Raw genomic sequence first — 21,193 nt, forward strand, 5'->3', positions numbered from 1 at the left:
TCTTTGGTGGGGGGACTTCAATGGTGTGGTGGGCAAGACCCTAGACCACTTTACCCCTCCAATGCCTGGGGCACCTGCTCACAGGCCAGTTGAGGGCACGAGGGGCAGGATCACACACTGGGAACTAGAAGACATCTGATAAACGCAGCATGGCTAAGATATGGACTATGTAAATTACAAAGAGAAACCCTAAGTCTATGGAAACTGCTAACCTAGCCAGAGCCCTAGCCGTGGTGAAGTATCCCTTTTAAAGGACAGTTACCTTCACCCACCAAAGGTGGCATGCTTCATCATTGGGAACGTCCTCGTGCTGTGAAGCCTAGTCACGGCACGTGCGACAACCCCTTCTCTGAGGGGGAGGAGCTCATGGATGTTTGAGAGTAAGGTAGGCAGGTGTAAAAACAGGGCACTGCAGGGGAAGATTAAACCCACTTGAGTGCCACGGGAAAGTCAACATGTTTCAGCCTATAACCCTCAATAGAGGTGTTGCGGCTTTCTTTAGCAGGTAAACTCAGTGCTGCTGCTCAATGTGCCCAAAAACAACAAGTTAAATATCAAGAACGTAAATATATGCAAAAACATACAGTAATACGGTGAGATATCACAAAATGAAGGATTCGCTGGAGGTACCTGAAAATAACACACGTGCAGAGAGTATTCATGTGTACTTTTTAAAGAACAATATTAATAATGACCACCAACTAAGTTTCTGACAAAACAAACTTTAGAAAGATGCTAAGTAGACATGTATACTCTGGGTGGCAAACGAGTGTGTAACAACAGGTAGCAATCCCCACCATCCATTCTCAAATCATTATATGCTCAGTGCCCCAAGTTCTAGTGCCTAACAACTCCTACCACTCCCACATTGTCATGTGGAAGCGATACATAGATGACATTTTGATCATCTGGCGTGGTGAAACTACGTCCATCACTTATTTTCACCAATGGCTTAACTCACTGAACCCTTTCCTGAAGTTCACATGTGAATTCAGTAAAGAATGGTTTCCCTTTCTGGATTTACTGATGTATTCTTCGGCAGGAATTTTAGAGACAGAATTGTACAAGAAAGCGATGTCTCAGAATGCTCTATTACCATACACAAGATATCACCCCAAATCATTGAGGGATAACATTCCCTGTGGACAATTTTTGCAACTCCATCGCAACTGTTCCCATATCCAAAAAAATAAAGAACCTGCTAAAACACTATCAAGATATCTACCGGACAGACAATATCCCTCACAACTCATATGGAGATCAGCTAGGACAGCACACAACAACAACAACAACCAAGACGCCCTCCTGGATATTCGTCAACCAAAAGAATCTACAGGGAAATTGGTGAGCATAAATACATTCTGTACTTACTCAAATCTGATTAAAAAAGCAATCTGCAAGAATTGACAAATCTTGCGTAAAGGAGAGAGATTTATCCAATGTCCACTTTTGGCTTCCAAAGTAGAAATCTTAGAGATAAACTGGTGCACACGAGACCCAATGTGTTCAATACCAACAGGCAGGACACACTCTGGGGGGCTCCCTCCTGTGAAAGGACATTTACTGTGTGGGACTTGCGGAGTCTGCACGCATTCCTCACACTCAACTGAGCTTAATCAGATTCATATCATCTTGTGTCAACCAAACTCACATACCACTTTATTGATTGAAAACATCAAGCAGACGAAATGAGATGGACAGCCCTTGGTAAACACAACATACCATAATTTACCAGCAACAATACCCAATTCCTATTCATCAAAGAATAGAAGCGGGTGTAGAGACTACATAATGACAGGGATGGTCCGAATGATGAAATTCTGTGGTCCTCTAGTCCTTGAATCTGAGGGACCATTATTTGAAGCTACATGCATACAGTCTGTCTTATACTGTGATGGGAGAGACACACCATCCTACAAACCGTAGGCGGATCGATTCCAACCCTATCTTACACTTTCTTGCCAATTAAATTAGAATTTTGAATCCCTGTACAAGGCCTTCCCACTGTGCCACTTTGTATACCTCTGTTTGGTTGGCAGCTGGTGGCAACCTACACCTTGTACATTCATAAACATATATTCGAGTTGCCAGATACTCTTCACACATTTGGTCCTCCTTTGGTCCCATTCCTGAAGGACGCATACCTGAGCTCATGTACATGTAGTTTGCCAGATACTGTGGTGCGAGAAATACACACCCTACACACTCTAGATGTGGCGATTTTAATCCTTTCCTGACTCTTAGACTATACACTGGAAACTCAAACATAGGGTCGAATCACCAAACATGCCTCTCCAACTGTGCCTTTTTGCACCTACACCCTGCACACTTACAAACTTATGTTTCATTTGACATATGTTCTCAACACATTTGATCCTCTCCTAGCCCCGCACAAACTATTCTAATTCACCCTGTCTAATGACATCATCCATTGAGACTACCAATTCCAGTATGGATTCCCAAAGTGTTGGTAGCACAAGCTGTCAATTTACATCTCCATTGGGGGTTTAGTTTGTTATATTGTCTTGTACATATGTTACCTTAGGAGCTCACTTGTTGCGGACATATGTGTAGTCATTATAAGCCAGTTTGTGCGCACAATAACATGATAGCGCGTCATGATAACAGTTGTCTCAGAGCCACAACTGCATTTCCCAGCAACCTCGCCACATGTGACTGGGAAGCGCGCTGATCACATCAATGCACATATATGGACACAGCACATCTGTGTTCAGGTAAATTGATGAATGTATATAGCGACCAGCAACTGTCTTGGTTAGCGTCCTTTTCCTCGTAATGGCATAGTGGACGGCAGCATCTCCGCTGACCAGGTACGAATGATAGCGCTATTAAGCCCACACTCAGACCACACTTTTATGAGAAACTTCCTAGGAGTTAGCACCACTATTAACAGGAACACCACGCATTGTTCCACCTCGTATATTTCTGCCAAGAGAAGACACTCTATGCAGTGGGGGGAGGTCTGACCATATCACTCCCATAAATGACTTGAATCAGATTCATAGACACTCTCATTGATCTGATTAGCGCCACTCACACCAGGCTTATGTAACAGAAATATGCACTGGTCTGTCTCAAGATTTGTGCATTTAACAAGATGATTTGTGGGACTGCTACTGCCTGCTCCCACAGTGTGTACAGCCCCTCCCACATATTTTAGAAGGTGGGTGCTATGACGCCACATAGTTAAGACTAATGCATGGGTGTGTGGGATCACTAAGGCCTGCTCTCATGCAGAGCATATCCACTATAACAAGCTTTATAAGGTGGTCATCATGATGCCGCCTAGTTGAGGCTAGTGCCTCTTTTTCTGACACATCTGTGTACAGAAGAACATGTTCCTATATACTTCCTTTTTGAAATACCCATTTTTTGTTGTCCCTACTATGATTGTTAAACAGGACAGAGAGCACCCTGAGGCCCATGCCAGGTTGAGTTGAGGCACGACTCCCGACACTTACGGGTAAGCCTCAATCTGAGTTACTATTGTTGTATTCAATGGCCTGTTCCACCACTCCAGTAGGAGTGTGAGGCACTGAACATATAATGGATTGGGGTGGATGCCTCGGATTGGTACCCATTATTATGCCCTTGTATGCTACTCAGATTATTAATGTCTACCTAGCATCTTTTTAAAGTTTATTTTTTCAGAAACTTAGTTGGTGGTTAATATTAATATTGTGCTTTAAAAAGTACATATGAATACTCTGTGCCAGTATTTCCCAAACTGTGGTCCGCGGACCCCCAGGGGTCCGTGACACATTCCCTGGGGTCCGTACGCAACAGTTTTAAAAGCACAGAAACAGTTCTTGTATAATTAGCAGCTTTTCAGCAACATTAAAAGTGTCAAGAGAATGCCAGTGATTAATGTACCTGCTGGAGAGCGAGGAGAGTTTTGTTCAGTGGCAGCTTTGATTTAACTAATGTAGCACAGCGGGTTAATGTGCCTACTGCAAAGAACGTGTAACATGCATCTTGAAAAGCAGTATTTTAGGTGCCTAGGTTCGTGGTTACTGCTTTTGTCACAGAGATTCTTTTGTTACTGTTCACATCATAAGTGACAATCGTAATCTAGCAGAGGGACCTATAAACTGTCATCAAAGATGACAGTTTATGTCAAGGTACCAGTTAGTAACTTATATTTTGTCCCAGTTATTCATTATCCTGATTCTGCTAAAAAGATATATTTGGGTGGAAACTTGCTATTTGGAAGGGGCATTCCCTTCCAAATAGCCAGTCTCAAAACCATGTACAAATGTTTTGCGGTAGCAAAACAGTCACAATTACCACCTACTTCAAGTAGATGGTAATGCATTTGCAAAGGGGAAGGGGTCCCCTGAAATGGGAAGAGTCCCCAGGGGACCGCTTCAACTTTGCAAATGCATGCAAAATTATTTTTTAGGGTCAGGCAGTGGTCCCAGGGACCTTTGCCTGCCCTTAGAAAATGAAACGAAAATGTTAAAACGTTTCATTTTTTTTTTTTTTTTAAATGCATGGTAAACAGGCTGCATTTTTTTTTTTAACTGCTTTATTTAAAAAGCAGTCCGAGACATGGTGGCCTGCAGAGCCCAGCCGGGCTGAAGACGGCTGAAATGCCAGAAACCAGTCCTCGGAAGCTTGTTTCCGGTCCAGGGAAGGCATGGCTTAGGCAGTTCGGGCTGGACTGTTCCCATGAGGCACAGGGTCAGACTGATTTGCATATGGCCATGTCTGAACTGGGGTGGCAGAGTGGGCTAAAGAACGGTGATGGATTAAACCCAGATCTGTTGACTGGGTGTGAGTGTTTGATTGGTTAAGATGCTCCGTCCATCACCACCCCCTTTTTTACCACTTTGTTCGCCATAAGTTGGCAGGGTATGCTCAGACGTGAGTCCCTTGCTCACTTTGCCACTGGATTCAAGCAAGCCGGGCTGAAGACAGTTGAAATGCCAGAAACCGGTCCTCGGAAGCTTGTTTCCGGTCCAGGGAAGGCATGGCTTTTGCAGTTTGGGCTGGACTGTTCCCATGAGGCACAGGGTCAGACTGATTTGCAGATGGCCATGTCTGAACTGGGGTGGCAGAGTGGGCTAAAGAACGGTCATGGATTAAACCCAGATCTGTTGACTGGGTGTGAGTGTTTGAGCCCAGCAGGCCACCATTGCTTGGAGGGCTGGCATTCCCAATGGGCTCGCAAATTGTGAGAGGCTCATTAATATTAATGAACCTCGCAATTTGCGACCCCATTGGGAATCCCAAACAGTGTTAAACACACTGTTGTACATTTCATTTAGCGACTCGCAATTTGCCACTCGCATGTCGCCAATTGCGAGCGCTAAATGAAATGGTCGTACATCTGGCCCCAAAATCCTTCGTACTTTGAGTATTTGTTTTGTGTGCACACGTGTGTATTTTTTTCTAATTACTGTTTTAATGTTTGAAATTTAACTCATACAAAATTGCTTGGGGGTCCCCGGCTTCCAGTGGTGACTCAATGGAGGTCCTCAGGAGTCAAAAGTGTGGGAACCACTGCTCTATGCAAATGTTTTTTGCAGGTACCACCAGTGAATCCTTCATTTTATGACATCTCACATGATCACTGGATGATTTTGTATATATTTACGTTCTATATATTCAATTAGTTGTTTTTGAGCACATTGAGCAGCAGCACTGAGTTTAGGTACAAAAGAAAGCCACAAAAACACTGTTGAGGGTTATTAGTTGAAATATGTCGACCTTCCGGTGACACTCAAATGGATCTTGCCCTGCAATGCCCCGTTTTTACTCCTGGCAGAGGGACCCAGCAATAAAGCAATTTGCAGACCCTGTAGCTTGTTTTAATTTTCATCTCCACATTTGATCTGCTGCCCTCACCACCCTGAGCTCATCATTTTAGTATGTTCTATACCTTACTATAGAAAGAATCCCTGACCTCCTCCCTCTCAGAGAGGGCGTTGTAGCCCATGCCGTGACTAGCTCTGGCTTGGCAATGCGGGCTGGACTGTTCCCATGACGAACAGGGTCAAGACTGATTTGCATATGGCTGGGTCCAAACTGGGGTGGCGTGGAGAGCAAACAAACGATGATTTAAAACCCCGATCTTTGTGACTGGGGGTGAATGTTTGCATTTTCAGCATTCCCTCGATCATTTATTCCTTTTACTTTTGTCCCCCTAAGTAAGAAGGGTATGCCCAGACGTGGGTCCCGTGTTCACTGCGCCACTGGATTCATGATAGCCTGGCTGATGAGGGGTGATGCCAGAAAACCGGTCCCAGGATGCTGGTTTCCATTCCAGGGAGGACCTGGCTTTGCAGTTTGGGCTGGCCTGTTCCCATGAGGAACAGGGTCAAGCCTGATTTGCATATGGCTGGGTCCAAACTGTGGTGGCATGCTGAGCAATAGAATGATGGCTTAAACCAAGATCTTTGTGGCTGGGGGGGATGTTTGCATTGGTCAGCATTCTGTCCCTCATGTGTTCCTTTTACTAGGCATCATGGCACGAGGAGGTTCCCAATGATGAAGCATGCCTTCTTTGGTGGGGAGGGTAATCGTCCTTTAAAAGAGATACTCCACCACAGTTAGGTCTCCTAGGTTATCAGTTTCCATATGCTCAAGGGTTTATTTTTGTGGTGCATATATAAAGTAGGGGAGGTAATCCTTGAAGGTCTTTAAATCTCCTCTGGCCCCCTTGTGTGATAGGATAAGATAGGGACTACACATTCTACTCTAACATGTACATTCCTACCAAAGTTTTGAGCCAGCGTCTGCCCTCACTGTACAATCATACTGACAACTTCAGTGCTAAGATGCCCAGGCATTCATTCACTGTACAAAACTCTTCATTCATTCATTCATGTACGAGGTACACATGAGAACTGACCAATATGTATGCTCAGGGAGCTGTGCCGATATGTGATTCATACAGAATATCTTGGATGCGCTGTCGCAGACCACTGTCCCATCTTACTGACAATCAAGCCTATTGTTATGCGCCTGGCAGTCCCAACCTGGCAGCTTAATCCAGCAGCACCCCATATCGCGACATGCTGTGAGACGTGATGGTGGAATACTTTTACAGTGAACCAGGGGACTAACTGGTTCTCTGATGCCTCCCAACAAGTGAGATCGAAGTCCTAGGTGGTCTGACCATGACTCAGAAAATTCAGTGCACCATCAAAGACATGGCGACAGGCAAAACACAGGGTCTGGACCGCTTGCCCGCCAAGTTTTATGCAGCCTATGCCGAAATATTAGCCCTGAGGCTGGAGTCACTATATGCTGAAGCATTCACTGCTGGCTTCTTCTGGCCTCGTCTAGAGAAGCGATGGTTGTTCCACTGTCTAAATCCAACATCCCGGGAGCAACAGCAGCTGCCTTTAGACCCCAAAATGGACTTTAAGATAGTCAGCAAGGTATTGGTGTCCAGACTGCTGCCACACATGCAGGTGCTGATTCATGCAGACCAAAATGGGTTTATCTTGGTGCATAATACATCCCTTAACCTCCATCACTTAAATAACGTCATCTATAATCAGGAACTGCAATCCAACCCACGGCCTGTCATTATGTAAATAGACCTGGAGAATGCTTTTGACACTGTCAGGTGGGACTTCCTCGAGGAGGTCATGCTCCGTATGGGGATAGGGGAGCACTGGATGCGGCTATTGTATGCTACCCCAAAGGGCAAAGTAAAGACAGGTCGCACGATATTGGAACCGAATGGCATCCGCCGGAGAACGAGGCAGGGATGCCCTTTGTCCATTCTACTATGTGCCATAGTCATTGAATCACTGTCAGAGAAGATCAGGTCAATGGGAGAGGGCAGAGGCATCACAGTAGAGGGGAGCAAACACACCATATACCTTTGTGCCGAAGATCTACTGATTTACCTATCGAACAGGGAAGGTGATGTGGCCAACATGCTGCAGATACTAGGGGAAATCGGAACTACATTAGGCCACAGGGTGAACTTGGCAAGGCATTTGTGTTCCCTGTGACCCAGGACATCCCACCGCCTGCGGGACTTCCGTTAGGTGTGCTATGACCACACAGACCCACCTGCCTCACCTACGAGGCGCTGTAGTAGACATTTCATGAACTCTGTGGCATGGGCACATACACTCTGGTTCCATTAGAAGCCTGGAAGGCCTGTGAACACCCTAATACACATGAGGGTCGAACTGTGGTGCATTTGAGGGTGCAGGATAATATTGGGCATACCTGTTGTACTGATTTAAATTACTGCTTAAAGTACACAGTATTATGTTATGTATGGTAAAAAATGGCAACAAACCACTTTAAAAACATTTTTAAAAAGTGGGTCAGGTCGCTGAGTGCCATTCAAGTTGTACCATCAAGCTGGTGAAAGTCCAGTTGTTCACAGCTAGAGAGTCTTTTGTCATACGAAACGGGCAGGAAACAAGTTAGAGCCTCCTCTTCCTCATGAAACATGTAGGAGACACTTCAGGGGAAAGAACAATACCTATTCATGTGGCCTCCCCTCTGGTTAACTCAGGAAACCCACTTCACTCAAGTAGGAAGACTTTTACCCTACTATAACAAATGGTGCAGATCACCAGTGATGAATGGGCAATTTTATTTGGTGAGCGCAGAGATTCCATTTACTGGAAGAAATCTTCAGCTCCCTATTTGTAATAATCCATATTTGTAAAGCGTCAGGAAGATTAAGTGAGCTGTTGTCCAGAGTCCCATGGTGCTGAGCTGAGCTGCCACGACGTCGGGGATTGAACCATGAACCCCAAGCGCTGGAGTCAGCCGCTTCGGCCGCTGAGTCACACCTCTCCAAATTGGACACCTCCCACATACCCAAAAGAGAAAACAATTGCAGGGATGGACATGACAATGAAGGCTGGTAATTTCCGCAGTAGTAGGAAAAGCAGTAGAGTGCTAGACTTGGCCTGGCTCAATGGCAATGTTACCATTGTGTCTTATGCCTACGACATGCAGCTCATTCTTACTTTATCTCAGGATGAGGGAGGGGCTGCAACCCAATTTATATCCTGCCTAGTTGAACTTGCAGAATGATGAACAAGAGCTGCCTCAAGCTCAATGCCAGTAAAACAGAGGTTCTTATTCTTGGCAAACAACCCTCTATTTGATTTGCCGCCTGATGGCCGGAAGCATTAGGTCCTAATCCAGCCCACACGCCAAAAGTGGAGAACCTAAGGCTATGGTTTGATGCAAATTTAACATCTGACAGGCAAATAGCTTTCTTATCTGGGAAATGGTTCAGCATTCTCAAAACTCTGACTAAGACGATAGGCCTTCTCCCTGTAATAGCCAGGAAAACAATATCCAGGCTCTTGTCCTGCCCAGAATGGACTATTGTAATGTACTCTCCACTGGTGCTAGGCAGGGTACATTAAAAAAGCTTCAGAGAGTATAAAATGCAGTGGCACACTTATTGTTGAACCTCCCGAGAATGGTGCCCTTTGGTCCCACCCTTGCCAAGCTGCACTGGCTTCCGCTGTTATCTCTTCCCTCTAGTGAGAGATTATCAGCCCAACGGAAGACTCCTGAAAAGAACACGCATGGGTTGCTGTTCCAGTTGGAGTAACCAGGTACTTTATTAAAAAAAAGAAAATTATTATTATTGTTATTGCTGAGGCTCTGGAACCTCCACCCCCACCATTCAATGAAGCATTGATGAACCCTGTATGGAAGAAACCCTTCTTGAGCACATAAGCTCTGGAACTGATCTTACATCATGAATAGGCCCAGGTCTCCGGTACTAAGTTATTATCTAAGGATCCATCACTGAAAATTTTGGTGGCTCAAGATTCTTCAGCTATATTTAATCCCAATGCTTTCCTTAAAGCTCCTTCTGACCACCAATCCAAATGGTGTGAATCCATGGGCTGACTTACTGCCAATGCTGATAGCATTCTTGGGTATTAACTTTATGCCCTAAGAGATTTGTAATCAAATGTATAAGCCATTGTCTGATTTGGTGAGCAATGGTTTTGCTTCTAAAGAGATTCTGAAGTGTGACCTATATTCTGCAGACAATGGCCATTGTGGCCACACTCTGCGGACACTACTGGATGCAATCAACAGGCTTCTTAGGAGATGTTCACGATTCACTAATGGAAATTACCTTAGTTGGGCCTTGTGTTCCTAGCAAAACAGCTCCACCAACAATATTGGGGCTTCTACAGGGGACAACACACATGACAACCTCAAGCTCCTATCCTGTCTAGATCCCAAACAGTTCTACCTGTCCTTTCATTGCAGAGCTGGGGCTTAGAAACCCCCAACCACAACAAAGGAGCTCCTAGTCTCCTTACTCTTTAGCTGGATCTGCTACATCAAAGTCTATTTTATTCCTCCTCTGTACACCATCATCTTTCAGTAGATGGGAGGATCTTGATCTCCTTAACTAATTGGTTGATGATCACAATGAATGACTAGGTGCTCCAGTTCCCAACAGAATGACCACTTGCATTTGTGTACGGGCTGTCCTTTTACCCCCTCTATGGCCACTACTGGTATTCATTTAGAGGTACAGATGAGCTCTTCTCACATGAGGGTTGCTTTGTAGGAAGATTAGGAGAAACAAGACACATGCACCCATGTTTCACTCATTAGTCCATCTGACTCATGAGTCGGTACAATTTGGATTCAGGTTTTATTACATCCATGTAATATATCCTCCACTTCCATCTCTTCTAGATAATTATAAATCACCTTGGGGTGTCTAAGTGCACATACAAGCACACCAACATAAGAAATAGGCTGAATGGTATACCAAACACATCTATCTCTGGCTTCACTGCTCCACGTTGCGAACTCACAACTATCTAAACCAAAAACACGATTTGTGCTGTAATATTTTCATGTTATTTGAGATCGACACTAGCTCTTTATTCCCCAAGGTGATACTGAATGATACTTCAATATGTCCGATCTCTAGGACTGTGCCAATCTGAAAACAAAAGGATACATCTCTGTTTGATAGTGGAAATGGGTACTTCACTTCCCAGTAGATTGCTTTCCCTTCTTCAAATGTTGTTTCATATAGCGCTAAAACAATGAAAAATATATTGTACAATTAAAAACAAAGCAAAAATATATTGCAGTTATATTTCATGCAGAAATCACCAAAAGCAGACTCAATGACTGTTAGACTTTTAACAGAAGAATTGTAAAAAGGCTGTACATAATGAGACAATAAACAACTCTATTTCAAGTAATGCCGATTCATAGTTTGAACACCATGGACCCCACTGAGCAGAGCCTAACTCTACAAAACTGTGGAAAATGCAGCTTTTAAATTGCAACAGTTCAAAGAACACCAGAGGCTGCTTGAATTTTCTATGCAAACTCTTTATAACCACCTCCAATTTGTTTTGAAAAAAAGAGTACTTCATCATGGCATACTCACCCCATAAAAACAAGAAGAACAAGTTACTTAACTTCGGTAACAATATCTCCGTAAGAGACATATATTAGTTATGGATTCCTCACCTTTGAATTATCTCCTTGCGTCAGAATAGACCCGGAGAATGTTCTTCAGCAGTATCCGTGTGCGTCGGTAGGTGGCGTCGGTCGACTCCACGTTCGCCGTTGGCGTCGTGGTTTCCGGAATGACGTTGCGTTATCTACTTAGACGCAGCTCCTGTGCGCTGTCAGTTCTTTACACGACATTCCACAAACAGAAGTGCAGAGCCATGCAAGCCACTGGCCACTGGTGCACAGAACTAGGGCCCTGATGGGAAGTCCCTTACCCTATAAGTCAGTTTGCAGAACAGGGAGGATCGGTGGGGTGGTGAGGAATCCATAACTAATCGGTATCTCTTACAGATATATCGTTACAGAAGGTAAGTAACCTGCTCATCAGAAAGAGGCAATTAGTTATGGACTCCTCACCTTAGAATAGATACCCCAGCAATCCCAACCCCGGAGGTGGGACTGTGAGCCAAGTTCACACCAGAAAGTCATGGAGAACTGAACGGCCAAAGAAGCCGTCTCTACAGACTTGGCTGTCGAGGCAGTAGTGTTTGGTAAACATGTGCAATAAAGCCCATGTAGCTGCCTGGCAGATGTCATGAAAGGGGACTCCACGTCCCAAAGCAGTAGCAGCTGCCGTCATCCTGGTGGAATGGGCAAGCAACCCCACTGGAGGTTCTTTTTTTGCTAAGAAATAGCAGATTTTGATACAAAGAACGACCCATCGAGTGATGGTTCGTTTTTGCATGGCCCGGCCTTTCTTGGCACCAACATAGCCAACAAAGAGCTGGTCATCCACCAGTAATTGTTTTGTGCAATCCAGATAGAATGAAAGCGCAAGTTTTGGATCCAGACAGTGGAGCCTATCCTCCTCTTTAGAAGGATGCAGGGAGGGAAGAAGGTGGGCAAAGTGATGGGCTGTCCTATGTGGAAAGAGTTAACCACTTTGGGAAGGAAAGAAGGCCTAGTGCGAAGGACAATTTTGTCCGGATTAACAGCCAGAAAAGAAGGTTTGAAACAAAGAGCCTGAAGCTCACTTACCCTGCGAGCAGAGGTGATGGCAACCAGAAAGGCAGTTTTAAGTGTAAGAAGTGAGAGGACAGTTATGTAGCGGCTCGAAAGGAGTGCACATCAGATAGGTGAGAACCAGGTTCAAGTCCCACTGGGGCATTATGAAAGGAATAGGAGGGAACAATTGAGTAATGCCCTTAAGGAAGTGATTTACAATAGGGGACTTGAAAAGAAAAGGCTGGTCAGAAAGCTTAAGGAAGGCCGAAATGGCTGTAAGATAGCCTTTTAGAGTGCCCAGAACAGAGCCCTGCTGGGCCAAAGAAAGAATGAAGAGGAGAACCTCTGAAAGGTGTACAGAAAGGGGATCCACAGCCTTTGCTGTGCACCATGCCACAAATGTGTTACAGGCGTATACCGTTTTAGTGGAGGGTCGCCTGGCTGCCAAGATAATGTTAAAGATTTCGGGAGGAAGGTCGAAAGTTGTCAACTGTCGCCGCTCAATCTCTACGCAAGGAGGTTGAGGCTGGACAGGTTCCGCTGGAGGACCGTCCCCTGCTGTTGCGACAGAAGATCCTCCCGAATGGGCAGTCTGATCGGAGGATCGATGGCCATGTGTAAGAGCTCGGGATACCATAGTCTTTGAGCCCAGTCCGGAGCCACAAGAAGGACTAGGGCCCAGTCACGTTTGATCTTCTTCAGCACACTGGGCAGAAGTGGAATAGGCAGAAAGGCGTGTAGAAGACAGCAACTCCACTTGCAAAGAAAAGCGTCTCTGAGCGAGTGCCGCCTTGGAAATTCCAACACGCAGAACTGCTTTCATTGTGCGTTCTCTTCGGTGGCGAATAGATCTAACCAAGGCTCTCCTCACTGCTGAAATAGACCTTGCACCACCTCCGAGTGAAGACGCCATTCGTGATCCATCATGCACCAGCGGTACAGTTCATCTGCCCTGGTGTTCAGAGAACCTGCCAGATGTAGATACACCAGGGACATGCCCTGATGTTCCAGACACTTCCAAAGACAAAGTGCCTTCTGACATAGGCTCCAATACCCCACCCCACCCAGTTTGTTGCAGTACCACATGGCGGTGGTGTTGTCGGTGAACACGTTCGCTACTCTCCCTTTGACAGAAGGAAGAAATGCCTTCAGTGCAAGACAGATCGCCTGAACTTCCAGAAGACTGATGTGGAGCCCGGACTCCGCCGGATACGAGAGGCCTCTGATCACTGCCTCTCCCATGTGGCCGTCCCACCCCAGAAGTGATGTATCTGTCACCACTGTGAGCTCTGAGTGGGGAAGCGAGAGGGACCTGCCGTTGACCCAATCCTGGTTCGTTAGCAACCACTGAAATTGATGTGCAGTGCCCTTCGTGATCTGGACACAATCGGAAAGATTCCCCTGATGCTGTGCCCACTGGAACTTCACGTCTCACTGCAGAGCCCGCATATGCCACTTGGCCTAGCCTACCAGCAGGATGCAGGAGGCCATGAGGCCCAGTAACCTCAGGGTCATTCTGACCAAAACCCGGCATAGAGGCTGAAAGATCGGAACCATAGCCCGAATATCCGGGACTCGTTGCTCGGGAGAATAAGCCCGAAACAGCTCTGTGCTCAGAACCGCTCCAATGAAAAGGAGCTTCTGAGAGGGAATCAGATGTGACTTCGCCACATTGGTGGTGAACCCCAGTGAATGCAGGAGGTCGGCCGTAGCCTGGAGGTGGGAGACGACAGCCTGGAGCAAGCCCCCCTTTAACAGCCAGTTGTCGATATAGGAGAAGACTGGAACCCCTGATCTTGGCAGGTGAGCTGCGACCACCGCTATCGCCTTCATGAACACCCGAGGTGCTCTGGTAAGGCCAAAGGGGAGCACGGTAAACTGAAAGTGCTCATGGCCTTCCGTGAACCGTAGGTAACGCCGATGGGCCGGCAGGACGGGAATGTGAAAATAGGCGTACTGCAAGTCCAACGCTACCATCCAGTCTCCAGGATCGAGGGCAGACAGGCCCTTAGCCAGTGTCAACATTTTGAACTTCTCCTTCCGGAAGAAGCGTTTGACGTTCCTGAGATCAAAGATAGGATGCAGGCCTTTGTCCTTCTTGGGCACCAGAAAGATGTGGGAATAACAACCACGACCTACTTCTGTAGCAGGAACTCACTTGATGGCTCCGTTGGGCAAGAGAGCTGTAACTTCCTGTTGGAGAAGGGCCAGGTGATCCTCCAACATGTGATGGAATTGAGGTGGCATGGATGGTGGGGTAGCTTCAAAGGGGAGAGAATAGCCCCTTCGTACTATCTGCAAAACCCACCTGTCTGACGTGATGTTGCACCAGTCAGGGAGGTGATGACGAATCCTGCCACCTACTGGGGATTGGTGGCCCTGAAAGGTTGGACTAGCAGGGCTTGGAGACTGCTGCAAAGGGGGGCTGGTGGGCTGGCCCGCCCGCTGGCTCCCAGACCCACAAAGGTGGGCCCGACGTCCCTGGCCGCGCAGAGGCAGGACAGCATGCACAGGCTTGTGGCGGGGTACCCTTTCCGTAGCCACGAAAGGGGTGAAAAGCAGACTGTCAAGGGCGAGAGGTGGAAGTGAGGCCCAAGGATCTGGCCGTAGCCCTACAGTCCTTAAAGCACTTGAGCGCGTTGTCTGCCTTGTCGCCGAACAGGCGACGGCCATCAAAGGGCAGGTCCAAAAGAGTTGCTTGGACATCTACCAAAAAGTCAGTGGAGCTCAGCCAGGCGTAGTGTCTAAGGGCTACTGACGTGGAAATCGTCCTGCCTAGAGAGTCGGCGGTATCCAGCCCACATCAGAGGGCGAACTTTGCTGTGCCTCTCCCTTCGGCAACCGCATGGGAGAGTACAGCCCGGGCCTCCTCTGGCTAAGGGGCAGCACCTGCGTGACCGAATCCCACACATAGTGAGAGTAACGGCCCAAGAGACATGCAGTTTTCACCGACTGCAGTCCTAAGCTGGAGGAAGAAAACATATTTTTCCCAAGCTGGTCCAGATTCTTGGATTCCCTATCAGGTGGTGCGGTAGAGAATGCGCCCTTTTTGTGCTTCGACTTACCGGAAGACGAAGCCTTCGAAGAGGAGTAGTGATGGCTCTTCGACCGGGACCTCGATCAGCACAAAGCCGACTGCCGGGCCTCCAGAAGCTTTCGGATCCACTCCTGCAAAGACTTCAGAGTCATGGCCCGGCGGTCGGAGCATGATTTCGGGTCATGGTCACGCCACCAGATGTACACAAGATGGGAGCCTGTCACCGACATCTGTTTGTGACAGAGATCACAAGGCTTGAAGCCGGTCCGCCGAGATTACATCCCTGTGCACCAGGAGTCTTAACGACTCAAGAAGATGTCGATAAACAGTCACAAAAACAGAGTCAAAAAGTGACTCGAGGTACCGATCTCTCCGGATCTGCACTAGGCTGGCACAGAAAAAGAAAAAACGGACGTCAGCACACAGGGGCAGCAACTAAGTAGATACCGCAATGTCATTCCGGCGACCACGACGCCAGCGACGAAAGCAGAGTCTACCAACCCCACCTCCTTATGCGCAGGGGTACTGCTGAAGAAAAATTCTCCGGATCCAGTATGACGCCTGGGGGTAATTCTAAGGTGAGGAATCCATACCTAATTGTCTCCTTCAGATTCAAACAGCAACATTATCTGCAAATACAAAAACACACCAAACAACAACAGTAGCATGACTGAGCAAGCTAAAACGTTGACAACAAACATTTAAAAAGCATAATTAGCCTCCCTTTTAAATAGTCCCGATGGAAAATTGACTATTCAAATGAGTGACAGGTAAACAGTCACACAACACTGTGGCTTATTTATCTGAAGTGATATAGCTGTTTCTCTTTATTATTGGAGATCTGGCACTACAACCTCCTCCTCTACTTCTCCATGTGCAGTTTTGAAAAAAGTGGTGCAATAATAGCACATCCAAAATAAATATACTAGAAAACTGTCGACTGAAAACCGATGACTGAAAACCATCGGGCCCAAGAGCCTACAACAGTATTGTTCATTCAATAACTGTTTTATTGTTTTTATCCAAAATGTAATGGCACCCTAGTCATCACACTTGAAGACATAATTGAAGAATTTCTTCCATATCTGTTTTTTTCATGTGTTTTCTCAACCTCAAATTCGATCACATTTTGCATGTGTGCTAATAAAGTATTTAAAGACCTATCTACAGGTATGCCTTTTCAGCCACTGATCATCTTTTAAGGATTTTCATTTGAAACATATTAAAATGTGGTTCATGGGTTTTCTAGAAGTTCCCAAATGTGCAGTCAGTATATGTATGTCTTTCTATAATTTGTATTGGAACACGTGATTTGAGGGCTGTGCTCTGAATATACACCCTAAAGTAATGCAGAGAGACGAGCAATGTCAAAAGATTCCGTCAGACAACCCTATTAGCTTTGCCTATTCTTATTTTCCTGTAACACCCAGTAGGTCAAAATGAGTCTTCCCTCAGCAGATGGGTACATAATGCAAAAAAAACAAAAACATCTGAAGGAAATGTTTTAGAAAACTTATAAAAAATACATTAGAAAATTAGTCGAATAGAGCCAATCAAGGAAATATATAAACATTTAAAACGTAATCATACAAAATATTAAATAGTAAGAGGCGTACTCAATGCTGGTTTCTAATAAAGTATATTTATATACTTATATAAATGTAAGGTCTCTGAAATCCAATAACATATATAAATCAATATCAATATCAGTTTTTTTCAATGATGTTTCTTCAACAGAAAAAAACAAGTCTTATCAAGCAGTTGAATACAATTACTTGTAAGGTGACAAAGATATTTGCATTATTGAGAACAACCCAATCACAAAAGACTATGGGCCATATCTATCAAGCCAAATTGCATTCGCAAACGCTGAAATTCGCAGAATTTCGGAGTTTGCGAATGCAATTTGGCCAAATGGTATGTATTAAACAAATCTGCGTGCAAAAAAAGGAATCGCAAAATTTGCGATTCCTTATTTTGCGATTGCGAATGCAAATTGGCCTTAAAGAATTGCAAATTACCACCAACTTCAAGTTGGTGGTAATTTGCGATTTCCTTGAAAAATGCACTTTTTGCATTTTTCAAAGTGCACTGTGAAGCACATACATGCCCTTAGGGCATGTATGTGCACCACATGTGCACCTATGCTAATTTCAGGGGTGCAACACCCCTGCACCCTTGAAATTATTCTCAATTTGCGATTCTCAAATTGCGAATCGCAAATTGAGAATAACTGCCCATTCATTCCTATGGGCCTACTGGCCCATAGAAATGAATGGGAATGTATTCCTTAATTGCGATTCGCAATTTGCTAATCGCAATTAAGGAATTTTAAGAAATCGCAAAAAAAATGCGATTTTCTACATACATACCAATTTGCAAATCTCAAATAGCGATTTCAAAAAAATGTGAGATTCGCAAATGGGTACCTTCATACATATGGCCCTATCAGATAGATTCATGAAGCTATTTTGCGCTCGCAATTGCTGCGAATTAGCAATTGCGATTGCAAATTGAGTAAAAGCAATTCAAGACATTGAAAGTCGCAAAAGTGCGGAAGCGCTAAAATAAAATAGCAAATTCGCTAATAAATTCGTAGACTCCTGAAACCTGCCTATTTGCGATTAAGAAATAGCGAGAAACCAAGGAATCTGCGAATTCATTAGCGGAATCGCTAAATAATCGCTATTGCCATTCATGATAATTCGCAGACTGCGAAAAACACGAAAATTGCAATTAGCGACACGTAATTTAAGGAGAACCCAAACCAGGTGGTAAACAGCAAAGAAAAAAAAATGGATTAAAGTTAACTGCATACAGGTGCTGGCCTGACCAAACACACTAAAGGACATGCAGCTGGAGACTGAGGACTCTCACAATGCCAGGACTCTACATGGTGGTCAGGCGGCGTAGGCTGCAGCGAGCAGCACAGAACAGGCGTAGGATCCAGGAGCGTATATTTCGGCAGCGGGTCACCCTTCTGGGCCAAACCAGGGAGCAAATCTATGCCAAATACCGCCTAATTGGCCCAATGATCATGAAGCTGATCCAGGACCTAGACCCCCTGCTGCAGCATCCAACAAGGAGAACCAATGCCGTTCCCACCCATGTACAGGTATTGTGCAGTCTGCACCTACTGGCCTCCGGAAGCTTCCAGGGGATAGTTGCTGTCGCTGGGGGTATATCCCAGCCCACCATGTCCCGCTGCCTAAGGAGTTTCCTGGATGCAATGCTGACCCGGCTACACCACTACATTTCATTCCCCACCACCCAACAGGACCTAAATGACACCAAGCTCAAATTCTACAACATTGCACATTTTCCGCATGTTATTGGATGCATTGACTGTACCCATATCCACATCTGCCCACCAGCACAAACGGAATACATGTACCGCAACCGCAAGTCCTACCACTCCCTCAATATCCAGAAGGTGTGCAACGCAAAGAATTACATCACGGACATAGTGGCACAATATCCGGGCAGCACACATGACTCCTTCATCTTCCGGCACAGCGGCATTCACACACGACTGGCAAGGGGAGACTTTGGCGAAGGACACCTACTGGGTAAGTACACATGTCCCCAAATACTACACTTCGAGCATGTATCTGCGCAGAATAGGCACTCACCCTCTTCTCATCACCCGCAGGTGACAGTGCCTACGGTCTACGTGAGTACCTCCTCACCCCATACCTCAACCCTGCCACACCACAGCAACGGCGTTACAATGCTGCACACATACGGACAAGAAATTGCATAGAGAGGACATTTGGCCTATTGAAGAGCCGTTTCCGCATACTGCACAAGACTGGTGGGGCCATCAAATACACACCTGAGGTCTGCTGCCGCATCGTGGCCGTGTGTGCAATACTCCACAACAACCAAGCGCAGGATACCAGTGGATATATCTGGCAGTGAGTCTGAAGGTGACAACCGGCCGCCTCCACATGTACGTCATGTACGCGGAGAAGATCCTGCTGAAGGACACAGGCGCCGCAGCCACATCACTATTAACTGTTTCTAGTGCACCCATTCCCCTATCACAAAACTGCACCCATGCATGACAAATGTAATAATGACATGAGTGTGATTCAAGTTTGACCATTACTCTTTATTGTTTATGCACAATAAATTGGCCTTTAATCATTCAACTGTCTGATGGAGAGAGTATTGCTCCATACCTCCCCATGCTGGGGTAGGGGGTTAGCAGGGGTTGACTGCATGGCCTCCCTCAGAGTGTGTGAGTCCTCAGGGTCAGTGACGACGAGACGCCCCAAGTCGTCTCTCTGCATCCTGAAGGACGGTGTTGGCCCTAGTTGCTGATGTTGGCCTGCTGCTGCGGCGACGTGCAGGCATCGGTGGCAAGGATGCACTGCTGTTGGTTGACGCAGCCTCACTTGCGTCGTCAGCCCCCTCTGCTTCTTCATGGGCAGTGGCCTGGCGGCCGAGCACTGCTGCGGTGAGTAGGTCTAGTGACCTGGCCACATCCTGGCAACACTGCACCATCTGGGCCTGCATGGCGAGTGACCTTCGTGCCAGCTGTGATGTAGCATTACCAACTACATGATTGGACCTAGTGTAGGCCGATAGGCGGGCCAGTAGTTGGCGGTGGCGTCGGCGGGTCATGTCCTGCTGGGCTACAAGCAGCTGGTTGTTTTCACGGACTGCAGCGGTCATCTGCGCTATGTGTTGGCCGTTCGCCTGCATCTGTGTGAGCAATGCTGCCATGTGACACGCCTGTGTGCGATGCACCGCCAGCATGTGGCGTTCGATGGCCAGGCCTGGATCTGGTGTTTCAAGTGCCCTGCCGGTGCCTGCTGGGCCCTGGCGCTGCTGGCGCCTCAGTGCGCTGGTGTGTGACCTGGCACCAGCTGTGCGCCTCGTCTGCCTCCGGGGCGCTGGAGCCTGTACCACTGCTGTGGCTGTTTGCTGGGGTGTTGGCAGCACGGCTGTGGCTACAGGGGTGGCCCTGTCCGCACGGGGTGATGGTGGTGGTGGTGGTGGTGGGAGCACTGCTGGTGGCTGTGATGGGCCGGGTGGTTGGGAGGACTGGCCCTCACCCTCAGTGTCCTCCTGGCTCTCGGCGATGTGCAGCGCCTCGCTGTCTGTGCTGGCTTGCTCACCTGCACCTGTAATGTGAAAGGGTGCATGATTAAAGTTATGTATCTTGCGCAGGCAATGTTGATACATGCATGCAGCCTTGCTTTCCCTGACTGGCTTTTGGATTTACTTTGCATTGACTGCTCTGGCAGTGTTGGGCTAACTGCGGGTACATGATTACACTACAACTTCCTCAGTGCAATGGGGCTTTTTTGGTGAGCATGGGCTACATTGGTGGGGATGTCATGTTGCTAGCTCAGGACTTAGGGGCATTGTTGGGGGACTGGGTCGCAGTCGCATGGCACTTACCTTCAGGTTGTTGGCTGGGTCGAGATGAGTCCAGCTGAAGGACCCCCACGCAGGCTTCTGGCGCAATGGTGTCCTCAATCAGGTCCTCCAATGGGGTGTTCGGTGTGGCTACAGGTTCCCCTCCACCGGTGACCAGTCGCTCCCCAAGCCTCTCAGCAATCCATTCCTTAGAACGACCTCTCAGGTCGTACCAGCGCTTTTTTAGCTCGTCAGTTGTGCGCTGGGTCACACCAACAGAATTGACCTTAGCGCGGATGCGCTGCCAGATCC

The 21,193-nt window shown here is 46.7% G+C and overlaps 1 protein-coding gene across 2 annotated transcripts in view; it reads right to left on the reverse strand.

Annotated features, from left to right (window-relative positions):
• The window catches only part of PCTP (phosphatidylcholine transfer protein), a 454,446-nt gene that overhangs the window by 236,270 nt on the left and 196,983 nt on the right, over window positions 1-21,193 (reverse strand). For both annotated transcript variants that reach the window (XM_078654406.1, XM_078654407.1), the window contains exon 3: window positions 10,961-11,040. In XM_078654406.1, coding sequence (XP_078510532.1) covers window positions 10,961-11,040 — 80 coding nt within the window. The remainder of the gene's footprint in view (window positions 1-10,960; window positions 11,041-21,193) is intronic.

The sequence above is a fragment of the Lissotriton helveticus genome, chromosome 7 (assembly GCF_964261635.1).
Source record: "Lissotriton helveticus chromosome 7, aLisHel1.1, whole genome shotgun sequence".
In the NCBI taxonomy this organism is placed as follows: Eukaryota; Metazoa; Chordata; class Amphibia; order Caudata; family Salamandridae; genus Lissotriton; species Lissotriton helveticus.